The sequence below is a fragment of the Melozone crissalis genome, unplaced genomic scaffold, assembly GCF_028551555.1.
Source record: "Melozone crissalis strain CALT ecotype California unplaced genomic scaffold, PUWL_Pcris_2 ptg000027l_1, whole genome shotgun sequence".
In the NCBI taxonomy this organism is placed as follows: domain Eukaryota; kingdom Metazoa; phylum Chordata; class Aves; order Passeriformes; family Passerellidae; genus Melozone; species Melozone crissalis.
This window is the reverse complement of record NW_026535805.1, coordinates 43,304,649-43,328,791: the sequence shown is the minus strand read 5'-3', so window position 1 is coordinate 43,328,791 and position 24,143 is coordinate 43,304,649. Positions and strand designations below refer to the sequence as shown.

At 36.7% G+C, this 24,143-nt stretch overlaps 1 protein-coding gene across 5 annotated transcripts in view; it reads right to left on the bottom strand.

The window, feature by feature from the left end:
• Positions 1 to 24,143, bottom strand: part of PTPRK (protein tyrosine phosphatase receptor type K) — a 296,457-nt gene that overhangs the window by 23,087 nt on the left and 249,227 nt on the right. The window contains exons 13-19 of one of the 5 annotated variants that reach the window (XM_054279018.1): positions 14,288 to 14,426; positions 13,154 to 13,195; positions 10,976 to 11,005; positions 7,185 to 7,345; positions 5,034 to 5,069; positions 2,561 to 2,572; positions 1,231 to 1,415 (exon numbers count right to left, since the gene is read on the bottom strand). In XM_054279018.1, the coding sequence (XP_054134993.1) occupies positions 1,231 to 1,415; positions 2,561 to 2,572; positions 5,034 to 5,069; positions 7,185 to 7,345; positions 10,976 to 11,005; positions 13,154 to 13,195; positions 14,288 to 14,426 (605 nt within the window). The remainder of the gene's footprint in view (positions 1 to 1,230; positions 1,416 to 2,560; positions 2,573 to 5,033; positions 5,070 to 7,184; positions 7,346 to 10,975; positions 11,006 to 13,153; positions 13,196 to 14,287; positions 14,427 to 24,143) is intronic. The other 4 variants (XM_054279016.1, XM_054279017.1, XM_054279019.1 and 1 more) reach the window with 4 other exon arrangements.

Genomic DNA, 24,143 nt, shown 5'->3' with positions numbered 1-24,143 from the left:
ATTTTTGAACTCTTAAGACTTTGATCTCTCAGTATTGATAGAAGCAGCTTTTATTTCTCCTCGGCTTTTTCTTCATTGCCCGTAGATATTTTACTGCTGTTGTAGGTCTATGCTACTCCTTCCTTCCAGATGATCTCTTATCCTGGGTAAGTTATCTCCAGAAAATACACAGTAGCCATGGAATCAGAACTTAAATGCACAGCGAGAAGGCCAAAGCAGGAAACAGATGTCATGTATAGAGATAGAAGAAGTAGCAAGCAGGAAAACACCTGATACAGCATCAGGGACCACCCTCCCCCCAGAGTAGTGGCTGGCACTTGGTCTTAGCCTTGAAGTTAGGCAGAGCATAACAAAGCATGTTTAAGTAAAAGAGAGGAAAAGAGCATAATATTCTTTTAAAAACCACACATTTATTTATTCCAGTTCTTATGTTTACAGTAGAGACAGCTGCAGAAAGGAGAGAAGGTTGAAAACTGTGTCAGAAGAGATTTCTTACTCAGAGAAAACTCATTGTAAACCTAGCTGTATTGTGAGCAACCTTAGCAGTCCCATTCCCATCTTTACTGTGTGTCCTGCCTGATATTCTAATCCCTAAGAATCACAACAGACTCAGAGATCAGAAGCCAAATGAATCTGTACTCATCTTCTGCCTCCAGGGCTGGGAATTTCTTGCTTCCATTTTAACATTAAAGCTGTAAGTAGACATGCTCAGGCAGGTTTAATTAGAACTTCAAGACATTACTACCCTTATTATCTCTTTACTGCTTCTCAGCTGGAGCTGTCCCACTATTGCCCTACTGAGATGCTAAAATAAACCAGGAGAGTGCTTCCAGTCAATGTTTCTTGGAAAACCAGGCAGGTCAAATTCTTTTCTTTAACCTAATCCAGGAGATCTGTACTAAAAATAGCTCACATAGCTAATTACAGCATTTCCACTAAAGAGTAGCAACAAAAGAGTGGCAACGTCTTACAATATGTCAAAAAAGATTCTTTTTATACCCTAGGGAACACACAGGGATTTTCTACCAGGCAGTTGTAAAGGCCCAAATCACTGGACTCCGTTTACTATTTCACTTTTGGGTTACATATATGAGAATCTTAAGCCTGTTAATCCGTTTTTCACTTAAACCCATGGCATTTAGTTCCATCCTTCTGCAATACAATGCAAACAAAAGGCTGCCCATTTCAAAGCGATTTTTCCTAGCAAAGCCCCACCGCTGGAGATCTCACCTCATACTCCTCTTTAAATCCATAGCTGTCAGAGGTCTTCATTAGGTTAATATGCTGCAGGAGATCAGCCACCCTGATGGCAGGGTGCAGCTGCCCAGTCTGGTACGGGGATTCTGTGCCTTCGCAGAGATAACGAGGGACATCCAGGAGTCGGCTGGACTCGGCTGTTGCACTGTGGTTTTCATCTGTATTCACAAGAAATCAGTGCATTATGTACCCACAGAGCAGTAAAACCTGCTGCTACACATATCAACATCTATTTTGAACCTTTTCCTTCAAAAACGTCTCTAATTTCTGAGGAGGCAAAGCACTCCAGCACATAAATACTGTGAAGTACATAAAAAAAAATTAACAGCAAACACATACAAAAGTCTGCAGTCCTTCATCGAGTAATAAAGATGTCTGAGGGGCATTTTATTTGACACTACAAAACTTTATGACATTAATGTACTTGGAAATTCCAGACTCTATCAACCAAAGTAACTTTTTAAGGGCTAATACATATCAATAGCAATACTACACCTTAAACAATAAATTAGAATAATTTCATAGTGGTATCAGCACATAATTTGTCTAAGGCCAACAAAAAGTGACTTGAAAACCCAATAAAAAAGAGAAGCAATTATACCACCACTTCAGAACACCACCTCCACTTAAGAAGATGAATCAGCACTACAGAGTGGTCATTTTAAATCAGGTCTTTTAGTAGACAAATGAAACTTAAGTTGAGTGTGCTGTTTTAGTCACAACTTTTTGCCCTGTATAAGCAAAGAAGTTTCTTGTAACGCTCTCTGTGCTACAAGAATTCTCATATCAAAACCATAGATCAAAGCTGCATGAGGTCAGCTGCATATATTGTCAATCCCTTCAGTGAAATAGTAATTTTATTCAAAATAGAAATTATTAGATCAAATGAATTTACGGAGGAAGAAAAATTCTAATCTAAGTAGCTACTGAAACAAGAAGTGTATAGTCAACTCCTCCTAAATTTTGAAATCAGTTTACCACTTTCCTTGCAAAGGATCTAGATTAGGAGGCAAAACACTCTAGGAATAAAAATGGACTCCCCAGGGGTTGGATTTTCTACAATTACACCAAAATGTAAACACTATTAATGTCTTCTGGAATTAAATCTCCTGAGAAACTTGACTCTTTGAACTGTCACCCGAGTTGCTAACTTCAGTACCTAATTTATGCCTCACTAATCCGCCTAACAAGGTGAACGACATGCAGCAGTCACTTTTTATTGTAGTGTTACCCATACCAAATCACACACATTTCAAATAATCTCAGGATTTGTAGTTCTCCCCATTGCTCATGGAATACTTACCAGTAATAGGCACTTTAACCCATTGAAGCAGCAAAAAACAATGAGTGAACAGAACATGAGAAATTTATTTCAGGACTACATTAGAAAATGGCTAAAAGAAAGTGACATTCAATGCTGTTAAATCTTCACAATAGGCAACAATGAAATCTGTTTAAAAAATGTAAGGGCCACATTATTATACTATCAGTGTAATAATTGGGACTTGGGAAAAGCAAAACTGTCATACCAACTTAGTGCTAATGTACACAGAATGGAGAGCAGCATTAATAACTTATACATGAAGAAAAAGAAAACTAGCAAGCTACAAAGTAATAAGAGTTTCATATAAAAAACCTCATTTTCTGTGATTTAGAACCCATAAAATATTCCTCTTCTCTAAGTAAGGCAGAAGAAAACTGTTTTGTCATGCTGGGCCAAGCAAAGGCTCTATTAAAATGGAGTAGGCCAAATGATGCAGTTCCAAATGAACAAGGTTACAGATACCCAGCTTTTACTACATGGTGTACCCAAAAACTTGTACATTTCTCTCCATTATTTCAGTCTACTCTATGAAAATTAGTACCACTTCCAACTATCAATGGTTTGCTTATATGAGGGGATTATCATGCCCAGAATATCATTACCAGTGGATGAAAAAGCAGACAGGAACTATTAAGGTGTTCTTCAGTTAGTTCCTTGCCCTCAGTATTCACAGCTGTCTGTGACTGTGTCTGCCACAGCAGAAAATACCATGGCAGTATGCCACTGAAGGCACCATGAGCACTTCACAAGCACAGGATCAGATTTACAAAGTTATCTTGATTATTTGGGAGACAATGTGCAGATCAACAAGGCGAATTGAATGGTGAATGCAACAATAGCGTGTGTTGGAAAGGGAAGTCAAATATATAACTACAAAATGGAGTAATGGACTGGAAAATTATAACTGTGAATTTAACAGGCAACTCAATGCAACATGAACACAATAAAAAGGAGAAAATACAGTTCAGTTAACAGAAACAGTAAAAGAGGGGCATGGGGGTACCTATTCCACTCAGCTCAGCATTAAGATTTCTTCCAAGAATGCTACCTGATTTGGGGCACTGCAATTTAAAATTCAACCTAGGAGTTGGAAAGCTGGAAAACATTCAGAGGAAAATAATGACAACAAATTTAGAAAATGTCATCTAGAAGATGATGAGTGAAAGAACTGGGTTAAACTCAATTAAAAGAGAAATAATTGAGGACACGAGCCTTTCAATGTGAAAAAGTCGGTTTTGAAAGGACAGAAATATGCCAGTTTTCCATATTTTCTATGAGTCTCTCAAAAGGAAATGACTAAATCCACAGCAATGAAAATTTTGTCTAGATTAGCCTAATTAGGAAAAACTAGGGGTGAGTATTATTAATACTTAGTAGTAACACCCAGTTAGTAGCAAATAATACTCAGAAAATTGACCTTTCAGTCCCAGATATTACTACTATAAATCAGAATTTGTTCTTACTAAGGAGGACTGAGGCACTGGAACATTCTAGTGCAAGAGTAAAATTTCTGTTTGCTACAAATTTTTAAAACATAATGAGACAATTTCCAGAAAGAATCTGTATATATGTTTTGAGGAGGGATATTATATGTATAATATCCCTCCTCAAAACAGAGAAGAGATTTCCTTGCCCCCAGGTCCCTTTAAGATTTACTTCTAAGAATCTAATTTTCAACATGTCTATATTCACATCTACATTCTGATTTTTGTCTTTTATCCTAAAACAACCACAGCAACTGACTGAAACTCAAAACTGCACATTGAGTTTATCCAACCAAGAACTTGGGTACAAGTTGTACTTTTATCTTTTTATTTTAATGAAAAAATCTCTAAAACCTGCATTCAGTGTTATATGCAGCATAGACATATTCAGCCTGTCCATTTCAATTTGTGTTCTTTTTTAAAGTAAGTAAAAAGCTGAAAAATTTACTAGCTAATACTAATTGAATTATGTAATTAATATAGGCATAGAGAAGTACCTGTTCAGAACATGCAAAGAAAGTTGTTGTTTTCTCTTAGATATTCTGAAACTTTTTCTGTTTTCTATTTTTCTTTTCATTCTTGTTACTTAGAAAATTGAACTTTGGGAGCCAAAAAATGTTAATGTGGACCTGAATTTTATTTTTAAAGATCTCTTAATAGAGCTCTAGTTTCACATGTCAATTTATTGGAATTCAGTTTCAAAGCTCTGGGGAAAAAAATTTTAGTGTTTTCCATTTATATATTTCCTCATGTACTCTTCAATTATCAGTGACTAGGAATAACTTCTTAATGAGGACATAATTTTTATTCTAAAATTGTTGTCAGTCTAATTCTGAATTGATGAACTGAGTGTAAAATTATTTTCTGGCAACAGCATAGTTTTACATAAAACAAGCTGTTTCAACGTTCAATCATGCAAGGAGACAGAACTCATGCAGGGATGGATAATGAAGGACTAAGGTCCTCACCTAACACAGCTGTCGGCACAAGTGGATCATTGGGCACTGTAGGAAAACAAAGCCCATGAAGAAACACATTACCCTTAATTTGTGTATTTTTAAGAACAAAAACAATATACTTCAGAGTATGACCAAGTGATAACTAAACTCCATTAATTTTGTTACAATAGAAAACCAGAATGAATATAGTTCCAGAAAGCATCCTGAATAAAAGAGGTATGAAAGGCAGTGATTTCAGACTTTAGAAATGTAATGATAAGAGCCAAGAGATCCTTATTGAAATGAAATAAAGAAGACATTACATGCAATTTAGTTTTTGAAAGGGTTCCTCCTTCACTATTGTTTTTTTCACTTTACAATAAAGGTTCACTTTCACAGAACTCACTTCTTTCCTTTTAAAATCATCCTCTCATGAAATACTTGAATAGCTAATCTCAAAATAAAATGATATTTCTATAAAGTTTTCAAGGCAATTAAAAAAAATTATATACATTTTTACTGTTAATAGCTTTTTTAATGCTCAGTACCAAAGAGATTGTTCATAATGAGTATAGGAAAATCACAGGATACACAGATGCAGATGTCTGAATAAAATTCATAGAATTTTATCTTTTATTATTACAACTAGAACCATGCAGAGATAAATGCACTGTTTTGGACAGAAATGGCAGAATCCAGGCTTTGTTTTGTTCCAGTCTGGAACAAAAAACTATAACGTCAAAGTGTCTGTAATGGAATTAAGCTCCACTTCTCAAATAATCTGCCTGAAATTTTGTCACATAGCAGGAAAACCTGAAATCTTGGAAGACTTGTCTCAGTACAGAAAATGGTCAGAAGAAACAAACCCTCCAATACACAAAAAAAATCACATTCCTAGGATGCTAGAAACTGTCCAATTTCTTTGCCAACCAACCAGGACAGCTGTGATGACAGGAGCTCATGGACTCTTGGCATCACATCACTCCATCTGAAAGGCTGCCTGAGTTCCTGGCAGCCCAAGCTCACTAACAGCCATGTAAATTTCTGATAAATTCTTAGTCTGGGATCCACCATCACAGTCCATATCTAACTGTCTCTGCAATCCTGCCTCCACAAATTTCAATGCCAATAAGGCATCAGACTTTGTAGACTTTTCAAACTGTTCCAGCCAAAACTGTAGGAAAACCACGAGGCTGATACTCCCATTTATAATTTGTTATGAGACACTTAAAATGTTAGCACTTGGCAGTTTGGTAAGCTTCAACAAACCAATCAATAAACCCTCCTCCAAAAGCCATTTCCCTTACAACAACCAGGAAAGAGCTTAAGAGCCCTAATGGATGCATTTTGCTCAAGCACAGTAAGCAGCATGGGAGATGAGAAGAGACATGGAGTGTTTTTCCCAAAAGGTGGCAATTCAGAAGCAGCTCAGGTTGCTCAGATCTGTTTAAAGCAAAGCCACAAGTCCATGGAGCTGTGAGAAGCTCAGGCTCCTACCAGCTCCATGGCAAAATTTTATGCCTTTGTAATTTATACACGAGTCTTGAAATATTCGGTCAGCAATGGAGTACCTTGCTTTTGGCAAGGTATAGTGCAGATGTTGGGAGGCAAGAGTGCTAAACACTGGCAACTATAACCCTCAACAGTCAGAAAACCCAAACTTTTTCCAACCAGACCGTTGGCATGTCTACAAAAAACGAATACAAATATAGAACACATTTGTAGATATATTAACAAGCTTGTTTCTAAACTCCACAAGCAATGAAAATTGTCAATGTTTCCTTCTGCTGTAATGTCCTTACCGCCAAAAAAATAGAAATTAATTTGGATCTCATATTATTATTCATTACAGACATGGTGTTGTGCAGTAATATTTAACGTGCTGGCATTAAATAGTCTCATGAGGGAAAACTCAATTTCAAGTTTTAACTGAGGTATTCTGGAAGTATGATACTTTCCCTAAAACAAATATCATTGCATAGTGAAAGCACATGCAAATATTTAATAAAATAATTTGTCACATTCAAATAAGGACAACATACAAACATCCCTACTCAACCTTTTGCTTTACCATCATTCCTGGAAAACCTGGAGCATAAAAAATTTTCCTTAAAAAGCAGAATTGTTTTCTTTGTTTCTGTATTCACCTACACTCTGGAGTATTTATAACTGTCTACTTACATCTGGGGCTGAAGTTATGTGAGTCCATAAATGTGATTGACAGGGGATCCTCTGCATGCAGAGTGCTCTGGTCGGCGTAACTCCTGTCCATGGCATTCACCATGTGCGTCATCTCCTGACGGGTGGTTCCCATGGCATCCTTGCGCTTCTTTGCAAGTTTGCTGCCCAGCCAAAAAAAAAAAAAAGTAAACCACCTTAATATTTGATGAATATTAGTGTCTACAGTAATCATTCTCCATAATCCAGAGTGACTGATAAGTTTGACTTATTTCCTTGTGTGCAATTTTTTCAGCGTGTGATAAAACTGTGCACCCTGCTATGAAACAGTCATGGTCTTGTGTTTTCTGTACACACACAAATGCTGTAATGGAAGTGCTTACTTCTGTACTCTGGCAATATTTTTTTTTTCCCTGTGGAGTAATTATACTAATATACACAAATTAGAGAATATAATTACATTTTAACTGAAATGACAAATAAGAAGCATCTGTGCATGCAGTTTTATCAACCATCTCCATTTAAATATCTATTTTGATTCTGTAAATGGATAATACATTCCCCTTGCTTGCGTTGTTGGGAAAAAGAGTCATGTAACCTTCTAAATTACTTTGTTAGTCAAGAAACCTATGAAGTAATAAAAGAAGCATAATCATTCAATATATATTTATATTAAGTATTTATATTACATTTTATGTGAAAGATTGTATTGCCCATTCAATATACAAGATACAAGAGGATAATACCACACTATGGTCCTGGAATTTAACTTTGGTTCTTTGAAAAACAAAACCACCCTTATCATTCTACCCTTTCATGAAGTTTGGGAACATTGCAATTTGACTTTAACAGTCTTACACTCTGACTACATCACAGTTAAAGACCAACCTAATCTGTACAACTAAGCCCCTCAAATTAACAGCCAGTGCCCCTAAAGTGCACACTTCAGAAATATTGCTCAATTCTTTCCCTTTGAGAAAGAAGTGGAAGGGATTTTCATTGTCTCCAGGAGTCAGATGGAAGCAGATAATATATTTTAATTATAACTTCAAGCATGTATCTCAAGTAGCAGGAAGTATGCAGAGCAGCATGAGGGTGGGCCTTGGTTCTGCAGAAACCTGTAACAGGCATCAAAGTGTTCTGAAATCTCCCTGGTTTCAGCTGAAGCCATGACTATGACACATTATATATCCAACCTGCTTAGATGGATAAATCTGACACCACATGGAAGAGACAAAATCATCACTGAATATACTGAGTTCTTGAAAATGTATGTTTGAAACACAGCTTATCTTCATAAGCTTTTTCTGCATAGAATACCATCAAATGCTCTGGTAATTGTTTAGACAGTGTTTGTCTTACATTTCTCTTCACTAAAATGATGGCCAACTCTAAATATTTCATGCATATTTTAAGAGCAGACAAGGATAATATTAGATACCTATTGCATATTATAATATTAGATGTTAGGAAGAAATTCTTTCCTGTCAAAGAGGTGGGACATTGGCAGCAGTTGCTCAGAGAGGCTGTGGACCTCCCCTCTCTGGACGTGATCAAGGCCAGGTGGGATGGGGCTCGGAGAAATCTGGTCTGATAGAAGGTGTCCCTGCCCACAGCAGGGGGTCTGGAACTAGATGATCTTTAGGGTTCCTTCCAACAGAAACTGCTCTGGGATTTTGTGAAGATTATGCATCCATGTACTTGTTGAATCCTGGGAGAGTTCACCAGAAAGGACCTACACTGCTCTGTAGGGCAAGAAGTACTTAATGCATAATTAGGAAAATGTTACAGGGCTCTCTCTTAAGTTAACAGTCTTGGTTCATGATGAGGTACCACAGTGTAGAATATGGATGGATAAAGCCCTCCTGTGAATAGTAGATTCTTCCACCAATCAGACTCATGTCTTATTTTGTCAGATTCCCCCCCTCTTTTGCTCCATCTACAGATGGAATAGTTGGAAAACTACTACTCAGTAACATTCTCACTACAAAAAATCTCAAAGGTGGTCTCTAAACTTATCTTTTTTTAAATCAAACTATTGTTTGATGGGGTTCTGTATCAGTTGTTACACGAAAAATAAAAAAATATGTTGAATGTCCCCCCACAATGCTTTATTCTATACATTTACTCCACACATTCCTTTCAACTTAAGAGAAGCCAGTTCAAGTGATGCTCTGGTTGAACAAATGAAGACCATAAGAACTTCCAAGAGTGAAACCGCTTGAGCTTTATAACTGGTTCCCAATACTATCAAAGGCTTCACAAAACTAGCATTTCTAGTTCAAAGTAGTTTTTTAAGTTTCAAAGCGTTTCAAACAGTCTCTATACACTGAAGATCACCCTTTTCTAACGTCACCTCAGAAACAGAACAAAAAGACTATTACATCTCATGTCTCGATGATATTAAGCTTTTCTTTGAAGCATCACTTTGTAACAAAACCTGCTAGCCATGCTAAATAAATCAACAGCTATTAAGGCTTTCACGTTATTCCTTTATTACAGTAGCTACTTTCTAATTCTTATGCTCTGCTTCAATGCCTAAAAAGGCCTATTGTGTTGTAGCACTGCAACTCAAAGCTGCTGGGAAATGGGAGGACAGCTTTATTGTTCAAACGCTCCGGGCTCCCTTGGGGTTTGACAACTTCTTTTTCCTTTCCTTTCCTTTTTTTTTTTTCCTTCCCTCACTCAGCTATAGGCACATGCAATCTATGCTTCATGATAGTTAAGCGAATCATTAGGTTAAAGAACTTGAGGCTGACAGAAAGCGTAAATGATTCTCATTATCTGCTAAAGGATTCAGTTGGATGAATCTGCTCAGGTGGGCGTTACAGTGGTTGGAGGGGAAAGGTGCTCCATCATTGGATGAAGCTGTGTGGTTAATTATCTTGAGTAGAAGCAATTGCTATTTAACAAGGAAATTATAATTAGTCACAATAAATCAGAGAATGGCAGTTAGCTAAACCAGCCTTTTTTTAAAAAAAATTTAAGTTTGTTTAAAGAAGTAAATGAATTCTGCTTAAAAATGTGGAAGAGCATCATTATCAGACACCACCAGTTCATCAAAGCAATCGAGTGCATCTTAGAACTCCTCTGAAGTCAAGCACTTTATGCATTTATTTAAAATGAAGGATGTGTGTAACTGCTTGCTCAATCACAGACAAATTTGTCAAGAGTCCTCACAAAAATTCATTTGGTCAGCAAGTATCAAAAAAGCCAGTTTTGCTTCAATGAAGCAGAACTTTTATACAAACCAATGTCATAAAATAAGATCCAACTTAAGAATGTGTATGCAAAGCACCTCAAACTCAGAAGAGGCAGACCAGAAACTACTTATAAACATTTGGCATCTGCCTACAACCTGCATAGGAAAATGGTACACGAGACCACCCCTGAATTGATACTCTGAAGACACACAGGTGGTGATTTACTGGCACCATTCACTAACTAGGAAATGGGAAAAGATCTTTTTTCCTTAGTGTGATGTGTTGCTGTGAATCATAATGCAAATTAAATTATGATTGTAATAAATTAAAATGATAGTTATGGGAAAAAAAACTGTAGCAAAAAGCTAAGTCTCAATATACAGTTTGAAATACAATATCCCTTTAAAAAAAAGAAACAACAGGGTAAGAATAACAGGAACAATGATACAAGCAATTTTTCAAGCCTGAGAACAAGGAAAGGTAACTATCAATAAAACTTTGGAAAAATTATAGAGACTGTTTTTCTTTTTTAAAAAGGGATACTGCATCTTTAAAACACATAAAATAGTAAGTCACCCGTATTCTACTTACAGATAGTAGGAGTAAGAATAGTAGCTCCTCCTGGCAAGCAAATCACAGACAGTGGAAAAAGAGAAGCAATGGTGAATGAAAAGCGTGACTCTGTCACATCCAATAAAGCAGAGAAATGTGCGTTTAAAAAAAAGTTGAAAAAATTCATGTTTCTTCGGTTAGCATATCAACTTGCTCATGCACAAACTAGCCTTACTTTGCCATGCAATTAAAAACAAAACAAAACAAAACCAAAATTAAAAAAACCCTAGCCATAAAAATGATTTGTTTTTTAAAAAGATCACTTGAGAAAATTACATGCTGAGATTTCACTTATTGCCAAAAATTTTGAAAATTAAATGGATTGTGTAATTTCAACATGCAGTTCAGCATAATATAATGATTACCGCCTAGATGTCATGACAAATGAACAGCTGTGTACAAATCTTGTGCAGCAGATATGCTTTTTACTTTTCAGTCACAAAAAATAGGGTTTCATTAATAAATACATTTAATCAGAAAACAATTTCTTGTCATTCACTTTAACATATTTATCAGTACACAGTTGTATACGTATATGTTTGTATGCGTACAATGCATAGCTATATGAGTACACACATCTTAAAGAAAGCTGCACATTTCCAGCAGATACGTGTGTACTGGCATATCCACCACACATTTCCTGAACGCAAACATATGCTTTCTATTTGAAAATCTTACAATTGGAAATGCTGATGTAGTCATGCTAAGCATTAAAAACATGGAAGGTAAACAAATGGAAGGAAATGAAGGACATTTGGAAATAGTCCAACAATGATTTCGAAAATAAAAATGGCATTGCTTGTTAAAGATGCAGTATCCCTTTTCTTAGCTGGTTTGATTACTCCAGTAGAAGTCTTTAAAAGCTGTTAAGAGCTTCATTCAGGAAAACTTCAAACCAATTTGTACAAAATGATCAGGCGAAGCCTAAAACATCTCAAGCTCATAAACAAAACTGCTTAGTACTCCATTTTTCAATAAAATGTAATGCTGCATTTAATCAGTGATTTGAGATACTGGTGGCTGTGCATACGACTTAATAAACTAATAAAAATGCAGAAACCATTGTTTTATTGACTTTTCCATCTAATAAGCTGTGGTCAATTCGGGTACCAAAAGGGATACTACATAATGGATCACTGAATAGGTACACTACAGAGGATGATTCAGACGGATCGGTTTTTAGTCCCACCACAACTAAGTGAAGTGTGTTTTGGTACGTGTGAAGGTGTCAGAGTTTTTTCAGCTGTTTCTGCCTTCATTATATGAATTGCCCTGATTCACTAGATGGATTGATTTAACTCAGGAACACCGTTTTTCTATGTTTTTTTAAGAGACCTTGACTAAAGCTGGTATTAAAAAAGTGCCCATTTTCACTAAAGGCAGAGGTGGAGGAGAATGGCACACTTACAACATATGCAACAGATGACCAATTAAACTATCATGATGGAAAATTGCCAAACATTAAAGATTCATTAAGCAGGTTAATTTCTCACCTATTTAGAATACAAAATAGTACAGGAGTTTAGAAATGTTATGTGCTATAGGATGATGATAATTTCTAAAAGGATACTGCCTTCACAGGTTCTGAGGAGGGAAATGGGGGAAAAGGGAAAATTAAAAATATCACTTCACAGATATAATTAACCCACTTTGGTCAAACAATTCAATAGCGAAAATTTGAGCCTAATAGGACTCAGAATGAAAGAGGCAAAAACAATAGGAAAAATGTACACATGGATTTGTTTGTTTGTTATTTGCAAAACTAGTCAATCACATCTGGAAGTGACTGACACTCTGTAGTGTTAGACAGTCCCTCTCTCACACACAAACACACGTGAACACACAGAGAATTTTCTATTAAACGTAAGGGGACCACTGTAACACTCACTAAGATGATGTTTCCCAGCACATACCATGCTACAAAGCTACAATATAGAGATTTCCTCCTAAAAGCTGAAAAACAACTTCACTTTTGTTTTTCAAAAGTCGTGTAATAAAGACAACTGGCTGACTGTATGTCTTTTTTGTACATGGTGAGTTGGACCTTTTGCATATGTGTAAATTCTCAGCCACAGAGGTAAACAACAGAGAAAAGTAAAAGCACTTTTGGGAAAAATCACATATGTAGCTAACTAACACAGAACACTATAAGCATACCTAATGTTTCTAATGCAGACGTTTCTTCTCCAAGTTATATATCTCCAGGGATAATTGTAAAAAGGCAATAAATTAAAAAAAATCTAATGCAAACCAGCAATGATAACATATAGAATGATCTTAATTGATAAAAATAATAGCAAGCTGCATTTCAGAGGATTATATGCAACAATCACAAAAAATACTTTTTATTATAACTTCTGCAAAAGGCAAGGGAATGCAACGCACACACCATGGGAAGGCAAAGGGCTCGTTCTATCCAAGAGAAATCAGCTTGTGCCACGTGAAGGGGAATCACCAGGGAGGGGGTGCACGGAGAGAGAGGAATTAGTTTCTATACTATAACTACGGAATTATAGGGACATAGCATGGACTTCTATGCCAGGTTAAAAGAGTTGCAACTACTGGGAAGGCTAGGCTTTGAAACACTGACCAAGCAATAGGATAGCACAAGTTGCTGCAGGTAGGAGGACTGGGATGTAGGGATAGCATTGAACAATGCCAGAAGATGGCGATATTGCTTACTGTCTAAGAAAGCACTGAAAAAAATTTAAATTCACTCAAATTAATACACTTTTAAACAATTTCATGCACTAAGGACTCACTAGATAATTTTACAGTGATGCACTATGACTTTTAAGAAAAAACTCCAGGTTTACAAGAGCATAAATAGAGGTATAAAATTACATTATTTTTCAAGTTGGGTAATAACAAATAACTAATTAGAGCCACATAGAGAAAATAATATTCATTAAGTGGTTAAAACATGAAAAGTGCAATAAGTTATTATTTTTCCTTTGCTTTAAAAAATAAAAAAGACACCATGAATTTCAATTCCACCCACTTTAACAATCTGTACATTCTTCTATCTCCAACTTAAAAATCCTTGGCAATAAATACAAGAAAATGCATAGTTATCGGAATCTTAAATATAAAGAAATCCTATCCTTAAAGACATCCTAAGAATCACAGCAAAACCAAAAGAAAACACAAGAAACTAATCCAAAAATTGACCAAAAGGACCTACCAGTCCCAAAACTTTTTTTTTCCTAAAGACCTGTAAAAAACATCCCCCCTCCTTGTTTGATAGGGAGGGGGAAAAAAAAGATCAATCAGCACAGATAATTTTCTTACCTTTTTTTCACGATCAATATGACAACAAGGAGAAGTAGGATGAATACCAGAATTCCAGCACTTATTCCTGCTATTTTCACCACTCGATCTGTTTGTTTAGCAGGATCTGGAATCACCTCAGGTTCTTCTGTTGCTGCTGCTAAATTAATTAAAAAAAGAAGTTATTTAAATGTGTAAGCACTAGAGACAAGGAAATAATTTTTGACGATAATTTTCAAATATGTGTGTGTCTTAATAAAGTAGTAAAAATATATATACCAGCATCATGTGTTTAAACATCTGCACATATATATGTAGACAGACCATAAAATAAACAGAACAATAGAATAAGCATGGTCAGATAGGACCCAAAAGGATCATGAAGTCCAACTCTTGGCCCTGCACAGAACCATCCCCAAAAGTCACACCATGTGCCTGAGGGTTTTGTACTAACACTTGTGCTCTGTCAGGCTTGATCCTGTGACCTCTTCCCTGGGGAGCCCATTCCAGTGCCAAACCATCCTCTGGGAGAAGAACCAACTTACTAATACCCAACCTAACTCTCCCCTGACACAGCTTCAGGCCATTCCCTCAGATCCTGTCCCTGGACACCAGACAGAAGAGATCAGTGCCTGCCCCTCTGCCTCACCTCACAAGGAAATTGTAACTGTAATGGGGTCTCCCCTCAGTCTCCCCTTCTCCAGGCTGAAGAGACCAAGTGACCTCAGCTGCTCCTCATGCAGCTTCCCCTCAAGGCCACACTGTCTTTGTTGCCCTCCTTGCAACAGCAAGTATATGTGTATGTATACAGCTGAATAAATGCGTGCGTGTGTGTGTGTGTGTGTGTATATATATGTATATATACACACACACGCACGCCACTGCACAGGCAGAAGTGTTCATGTACCTGGATTTCCAAATAAGATACTGTATTAAAAAGCAGAAGACAAAGCAGAGACTATCTATCAACTTACCACCATTATTTCATTTAATGTTATTTTTTTCAGATATTAAATGTGGAGTATTTAACACTGAATAGTAAGAAAACATTTATGCACAAATAATAAAACACTTCTTTCCAAGCCACAATGTGAACTGCAGTACTTCTGTCCTCCATGCAGTTTCAGTCCACCTTTGTACATTAATTCACCTTACAGCATCTGGTCTGAGATCTGCATTCTACTGGGAATTTTGATTCTCTAAATAAGGTCATCCACAAAGCCAAGCTTAAAGTCAGCAGTAGTTTTATTTCTGTTTATAGGCCCTGAAAGATACCCCACAAGCCACTGTTCTACAGAGAGATGAAGCCAGTCCATAACACAGCTGAGTGGGCTGAGGCTGCAGGTTACAGCAGAGAGAAAAATAGAATATACATGTAAGTACACAACCATTCAGTCTGCACCTCTTTGCATAACAGCCTGCTGTAAAAAGGATCAGGAGCAGAGCTTTTCCAGCCTGGTAAAAATATATATATATAAAAAAAAAATAGGTTTCAGCAAGGGGTAAAATCGCTTGAGATGCTTACTTGTAGATTAGAAAAGGCTTTCCAGCTCTCTAGTTTCTGCTTTCTAAGGCTGTGGCCTTTCCTCTACTCACTGGCAATAATGGGTACATGTGCTTGCTCTCCCTCTGGCCCTTCTTCTCTCACACTCCACCCAGCATCCACCCAATGCCACTTGACCTCTCCCTTCACAGCATCTTCACGTGGAATAAGTTACAAGCTGTTGGTATCATTATACTATACTAATGTCACTACACAGAAAGTATCCCTTAGTCTGAAAGAAGGATGCCTCTCAACAGGTCACCAAAAGCAGCAGAACAAAAACCAAGGTGAAGTCATGTGAGAGAAAGGCTACTGCTCTCCTGAAAATCGACTCCATTCAAAAAGCCAGTATAGTCATTATCAGGGATAATTGGTAACTAATACTTTCTGGGTTTAACCATGTTTCACAGACCATTTCTATTTGTATTCCATGTGTAGGAACCCAAAGTACCCTTTGAGGGAAGGATAATGCTCTTATTTAAAATGACTCTTTATTACTTATTTCTGTAACCTTCATCTCTGCAGTATCTGAACCTGTATTAACAACTTACCCTCAGAAAAACCTTCTGAGTTAGGAACGTGCTCTCTTCCAGACACCACAAGAGAGCTAGACAGACAGTGAGAGGTCTGGTAGTGCTTTAATCGTAAAACTTAATCATCATCATAAGAATTCATCATTATAATCATCTCTCTCACCTACAGCTTGAACTCTATCTGCTGAGAAATACTAAATGTTTCCTTCTGTATGTAAATACATGCCTGCATGCACACTGGCATACATAACCTGTGAGGAATGAATACTATATTTTTTGTTTGCATTATATGTGTTGTTGAGGTGTCAAGGGACAAAAGTAGGGATCAGGCAGGAGATGTGTGCATGTACAACACACACTAGCTAGAATGAATGTCGGATGCACATATGATGTTGTCTAACAGAGGAAATGAGGGGCATGACTTTTGAGGCAGAGCTGGAAGATTAAGGTATTCAACATTCTCAATGCTTTAAATGAATCAACTCCCAGTCCAGGGTTAGCTGGGCTGGATGTGACAAATGTGAATGAACATTTGATAAGCAGTAGAGACAAAAGGCCAATCAGTAGAGTCAAAGGACAAATCTAAGATAAATATAAATGGCTTTATATACCAATAGGGAAAAAAAAGTCATGTTTGCTATATGGAGTACTGAGAAACAGCAAGGACATGGGAAGGGTAAACAGGGAGTGTGCAAGAATGGGATATTTGCTGTGTCTGGAATTGTACAATGTGAGCGCAGGTGGCCAGCTCTGACATAGCAAAGGTAAGAGCTACTCAATCTGCAAAATAACTAAGGATGGAGCAAGAGATTTAGTCCTGTGGATGGAAATTTAAGGCCAAGTCTCTGAGAGATTTCAAAATATGAATGACAGGGATTGACCTGAAGATGCACTTCAAAACTTGAAGGCTCAAAAATACATCCAACAGTAGAGGCTTTAAGCTTAGATCAGGACAGTGGTATTTTCAAAGGAGTATTAGTGATGAGAGGGTGAAGGGGAAAGAATGATCTGTTTCACACTTCCCTGGAGAAAGACAGGACCCTTAGAACTTGATAGAGAAAATTTCAATATATATGCTTTTCAGAGTCATGTTTAAAACTATTGCATGGCCACACACACAGCTGTTTCATTCAGAAAAGTAACTTGAGGAGAACAACTATTCATATCTCAGAAAATCTGAAGGGAAGGTTACTGAGGGTGTTTACATATTTGGCTAACTTAGGAACAGGTGTTTTACTATACACACTCTAGCAAGTAGTTGGTTTGGATCATCAGTAACTTCAAAATGAAGCTCTCTGTCAAGTTTTTCAAGCAAAAATGGAAAGTCAGAAGGATATCTACTGCTTGACCATTTGTTCTTGTTTCCTTACATTAAGGATTTTAAAGCAAGGGACAGTAACTCATCCCATGAACTTTAAGGGTACTTATGAGTTGAAGCTGGTGCCCACTAGAAATGCACCACAGAGTCCTAAATTAGTTGAGGAAAATGTCATTGAATAGTCATACACTAACTAAGAGTATAATCAATGGATGAGCCAACTATACCCAAAATGCTAAAATCTACTGGTAAAATGATACCTGTCTTGCCAATATCAACAGAAAAATTGCTTTGAACTTAAATGAAGCCAGGATTATTACATGTATATTTCCAGCAACAGATAATATATGCATCCTTTAGAGTAAACTCTACAACTGGGGACTACATGAAAATAATCATAGATATAAATCACACTGTAATCTGTATGTATTGCATGCAATAATTATTTTGAGGAAGCCATTGAATGTAGCACAGAATAATTTAATGAAACTTATGAATTTGAAAGCATTTCCTATTACTTGTGTTTTAACTTTGATAGCTCAAAGTGTGTTGTAATACCCATGTGTGATCTTACCCATATATAACCAGAGAGAAAAACAGAGAAACCTTGTGTCTACATGTTAAACCTGTAAGTGAATATCTCCTGGCTGCTGGTTGCACAAGGACTATAGTGGCAAGCAAACTTCTGCTTACTCTGAGAACATGCTTTCTCTACCCTCCACAAGACAACCAGGATTTAGTTCTCTGAAGGGGCTCTTCTGCAGGCTGAGCTGCTGATTTTTCCAAAAAAAACAACTCAAGTAACCAAGGATTCACAAAGAAAAAATCTTGCCTAACCAATTGAGCGACCTTCTATAATGACTGGCTACATCAGTGGGCAAGGGAAGAGTTACAAATGTCATCTATCTGGACTTTTGTAAGCCTTTGACATGGTCCATGACAACATCTTAACACAAAATCTCTAAATTGGAGAGATACAATTATTTTGATGACTGGAATTAACTACTGTATATTTCTAAAAAGGGCAAAAATGCTCTAAAATTACTTAAGATACAAAACCACCTGCTTTATTAATTTTTAATGCTCATTTTTAGTAATGTAGTCCTGCAATGCTCTCTTATATCTTGAACATCAGACTCTATAAAAAGGTAATTTATTGATCTGAGAAAGAACCTTGCATGATAACAGAATCATGATCATACAAAATGGACTTTCTATTGACTAATAATTCCTTTGGCCAACCTTACTCTAATAGATCATGAATTAAGTGTTAATTTTTACTCTGTCTTTGCCTTGCATATCAATATATGCATTTTTGTTCCTGTGAATCTGAGAAGAGATAACCCAACAGTTTTCAATCCATGCAAACTCATCTTCCATAAAATTTTCAAGAACAGTTTCTGACCTGAAACAGAGTGTTAACTACATTTTCTGCCTGTACAAAAATAGCAGCCTATACTGAAGATTTATGAACTAGATTGAGAGGTGAACACTGGATTTTAGCAATTTATCTACTTGCCTTTCTTCTGAACTAATGAACAGCAACAACAATCATATCCCACAGTCCCATTCGGAAAGTTTATAAAATAACTGTACCCAGTGAAACTGACTCTGCACATAGCCAGTAACAGTCACCATATAAGTTGTTCTCCTTGTTTTCATAGATACTAGGAGAGTATTCAATCAGTCAACTCCCATGATTAATAGCACGAAGTTCAACTGTGAACAGCACTAAATTAGACTAGTATAGCTAACTCTCTCAGGGACAGTAAAATTCTAAACAGGTGAGGTAGAGTCCATCTTCTCACAATATCCTGATGTACTTAATTACTCTAAATTTTTAAACCACGTTTTTAATCAAGCACCACGTTTTTAATCAGAAAAAAAAATTCAATATCTACAAATAAAATTGAGCGTATGCATATTATTTACACTTAATTTTTGAAATATACTGTGGCATAAGGAATCCAGTCACAGTACATATTTCTTTCCTGTCTTTTCCTTCCTTCTGTGGTTCAAAATTTACACAGAGCCTTGCAAAATTGTCAGGGAATTTATGACACTCAGCACAAAATCTATTCGCCTATACCTTCCCAAGAAGATGGTGTAGGAATTCAGATAATGTTATTCTACTTGCTCATCCAAACACAATTATTCAAGCAGAAAATTCTGGTAGGATTTTGCAGGGCTGTTTTCATGCTACCACCAAGAGAACAGCCAGCCTTCCAAATGACAGCTTTTAAATCAGAAATTTTGAACAACATTTTTATACTTAACCTTCTCACCATACAATTTGACTCTCTCAACATTCACAGCATTTTATTCTGGGTTTCCTTTGTGTGAGCGAGGGAAGAAACTCAATTTTATGCATGATTAAAGCTGCTATTTTATTACACTGCATTTTCTTTGAATGTTAATTTCTGTTTATGGCAGATCTTTGAATTCTCACAAACTGGTGTTATTGCTGCATAGCTTGATATTCAAAATAGCTGTGCTCAAGATAATCTGTTCTGCACTTTCGTTATGTGACATTCAAAAACTTTTAATTAAATCCAGGAATGACATCTGAATGAGTTCAACAAGGTAACATCATGATAACATCAAATGAAACTGAAGGTATCTCTGGAGATGTCAGCCTACCACCTGAGAAAAGGGCTTGTTGAAAAACCAGGTGAGATTCTCTGATATATTTTTTTTTAAATTGCCTTTTGTTTTAATCAGCTGCCCAGAAAGACTGTTCCACCTGCATCATTTTTTTTACTACTTTGTTACAGTGATAATCATCGTGCAATTAAAGAAATTGTTATAAGTCTGAAATTTAATTAATAGATTAATAGATTCAAGTTCAGTGAGAGAAGATCCATAACCACTTTTAGCTTTATCAAGTTTTAAAAAAAGCCTGAGCTGATTCTATCTGCTGAAAACGTTTTAGTGTATATTTGCAGGGATCAGGGGACAGGATGTGCAACTTGTTCTAGCAGACTATGCACATCATTCATGAGGTCTTACAGATATCCTCACATGGGTCACTTTGGTTCAGCACTACTAATTTTTTTTTCCTCAAGCTGAAAGATGAAGATACATTTAGTGGGAAAGGAATCTCCACAATTTTCCCTTCCCTACAGCTCCTACAGATTTTTTCTCTTGGACTACAGCTTCTGGGAGACAAAAGGCATGCCAGAAGTATACTGGGGTTTGGATCAATCTAAGCTGTTGCTTCCAGGATTCTAAATTGCCAATTTTTTAGGGTGGCATTATTAGAAAGAAAAATTGTACATGACTGTGAACAGAAACTGTGATTCCCTGAGCTGTGCTCTGAAGTGTCAGGTTCATCCCTGTCACCATAGAAACCAGGTTCATGACTGTCCCAAGGAAGAGTGTTTTAACAGGCTCTGCCAGTGAAAAGGAAGATCCCAGGCACCACCAGCCTCTTCTCTGAACTTGTCCTGAAAGGTGACAGTAATGAGGTGATGCTTAGATAAAATCTGCTGTCTTACATTTGTGTTGCAACATACTGTGCCAATTTTGTCCTCACGAGTGTCCCTTGCTGGGGAAAAGGGAGAGGTGTCACCACATCCAGATGCTGCCAGCTGAGCCTAATAGAAGGAGCCCTCAAGGTTCCAAAGCTTCATGATATTATAAGCTAAGCCTTCAAATGGACAAAATTATATATGACTATGTTCTCCACATAAAAGTTCATTGCTGCAGAAATGGACACAAACACTGTTCATGGGGCCCTTCTGACAGCTAAAAAACCCCAAAAACCAGCTTCAGGCTAACCTCTCTTTAGTCAGATTTGGGATGGTGTAAGCAGCTGTAGAAGTTAGGCATTGGGAGACTCACAGTTGGCTGTGCATACAAATATGGTGTCAAGTAAACAGGTTACACATCCTGCTTTCAGATAATGCAGAAAACTAGCCTGAGCTTAGGCTACTGGATACCTTTAAAATTATGAACATGTAGCTTATAAATATTTATATACATTTTAATTAATTAAACAGTCTAGCACAGCATATCTTGTCCTACAATAATGATAATGCTACCTGAAATTCCAGTATAATATGTACATTTATGTATAAAAGACCAGCTCCTGACTAGTGCTGATAAGCCTTCTCAAATGTTGATAAATGTTGCTTTGATAAGTCATATACAATAAATAAAAAAACCAAACCCAAACACATCTTTATAACTCTCCAGGACTTTCAGATCACTTAATTGATAGTACTACTTTGGTAGGAAACTGTGTGGATATCAGAATCATGTGAACCATGCCTCTGCTGCTATAATGGTCTGAAATGAAAATTAACGAGGGCTCTGAAATCAGTAATGTCCATGAATTTATGACCAATTAGCAGGGAGTTTACCTTAATAGATTCAGAAGTATCAAGTGAAAAAAGTGCTGAATCTGTTTGCCTCAGTAGCTAAGAAACATTGGACATGAGCAAATGAGGAGAGCCAGAGCAGGAACAATGCTGAGGAGACAATGCTCTTGCAACACACTGCCCTGCTGTCCACGGGTCACATTGAAAGAGAAAATTATGCCATCAGTGTGTTTCTACTATGTTTGACACTAAGACGTAGTTTTGGGGCCTGTACTCTGCAGGCACTTTACTATCTTTAAAACTATGGCAAGGATAAGATTTGGTTATGGCGAATTAGGATGTTCAGTAAATGTCATAATCCACAGGTTTTACAGCTTTTGAATTGCAGGCTGCTGTCCTCTGCCAGAAAACAGTTGTTTGTGCAGAGATAAACCAAGTTAGCTCTAAGGGATCTGGCTCAGTGATGCAACTCTGCCCCCAGGACATAAAAATCTCTGGGCCAATACAGATGGCAACACTGACAAGGCATTTTACACAGAGGTGTAAACTGAAGCTACACTGTCAGCTCGTAGTTCAGTTGGGACAGGACACAAGACAAACTTGTGGGCTAAGGCTTCTGAAATGGCACCTTTCAAAGCAAAGGGCAAACATGGCCAGAGGAGCATGGCCTGTCCCCATCCCACAACATCCCTGCCCAAGAGAGTGGAGACTCCTCCTGGTCACAGCCTATGATGAAGTGCAGGTGGCTGAGTTGCCTTTGGAATTTTCAACTCCAAAAAATTCAGAACAACTTATGTTGTTGAGTTTTACCTGTGGATAAATTCGAGTCTATTTATTAGTCTACTTGACACCAGAAAATCCATGGCACAACCTTTTTTCTCCCCGCCCATTCTGGACTGACTTAGCTTCCAAACAAATAAAGAATATTTGAAAGGAATCAGGATACCATATTTCAGGGATCTGGCAATGTGTTTTTTCAATCTTTGAACTCCTCTTTCAGGTCACTGTTACAAGATTGTCAACAACAGCAAAGGCAGGAGATTTACCTGAAAAAATCCTAATCTATGTGTTAACCCTAATAGGGTTTTAGAATCCTATAGATCTTCTAAAATATAAACTATTGGACATATTAAATTCTTGTTATAAAAGATCAGACCTCATAGTGTAACAGCTGCACGTTTGAAATATTGGAAAAATTCAGAGAAATGTCTAATGGTATTTTATTTTTTTGAAATCTGATTAATTGTTTGTGTCTTGCCAAAAAATTTCAAAATAAGGCTTTCTTGAGCAGCTTGATATGTTTCTTTAAGTAGCCAATATAGAAGTAGAGATCTAAAACTTCAAACAAAATTTTTTCATGGCATGTGTACTAACAGACCTTGAAAAGGGTACGTAAAGAACAGATGTAGAAATACATAACACGCATACTGTAAAGTATTGGACTGAAACAATGGAATATAAATAACTATTACTCTCTGATTTTCAGGAAAGGGATATTGGCTAAGAATAATACTCTGATCCACCTCATCAACAAGCCATTTAAAACCTGCTTGTTGGATGGACTGCTACCATTTCTTAAGGTCACTATGATTATTTACCTTATAAGCACAATGGACCTGTTGTTAGACCTGTTACAGCATTTTTTCCTGGGAACACATAAAAGCAGTAGGATCTTGCTAATGAGATAATTTGTTAAGTTACTGTTTGGCTACATTACAAATCAATCAACTTTCAAGCTTTACTCTAAACAAGCTGCCTTCAAAAGCATGTGTTTTTAAAGATAAAATCTCTCTTGATGTTATAAAATTTCAACTGTGCAAGACACTGCACTGAAAAGTCACCTGGTGTTGACAATGAGTCCTATATGGCTTGTTAGCTCAGAATTAATTCTTAAAAGAAAATTATTTAAAAAGCAACATTTGGTAGCAAATATACAAAATACCTCATCTTTCCACCAGATAGCATTTAAGAAGTTTAGCAGAGAAAGTACATTATCATGATCATTATTACTTATATGACATGGTTTATGTGGAAAAATATTACTCTCAAATGCCTGAAGTTACATTTTGCTATATTTATTGGAAATAGCATTCTATTAATAACTTCTGCTAATTTAAGCAACTATAAAATTGCAAGTGAGAATTTACTGGTAGTGTAGGAG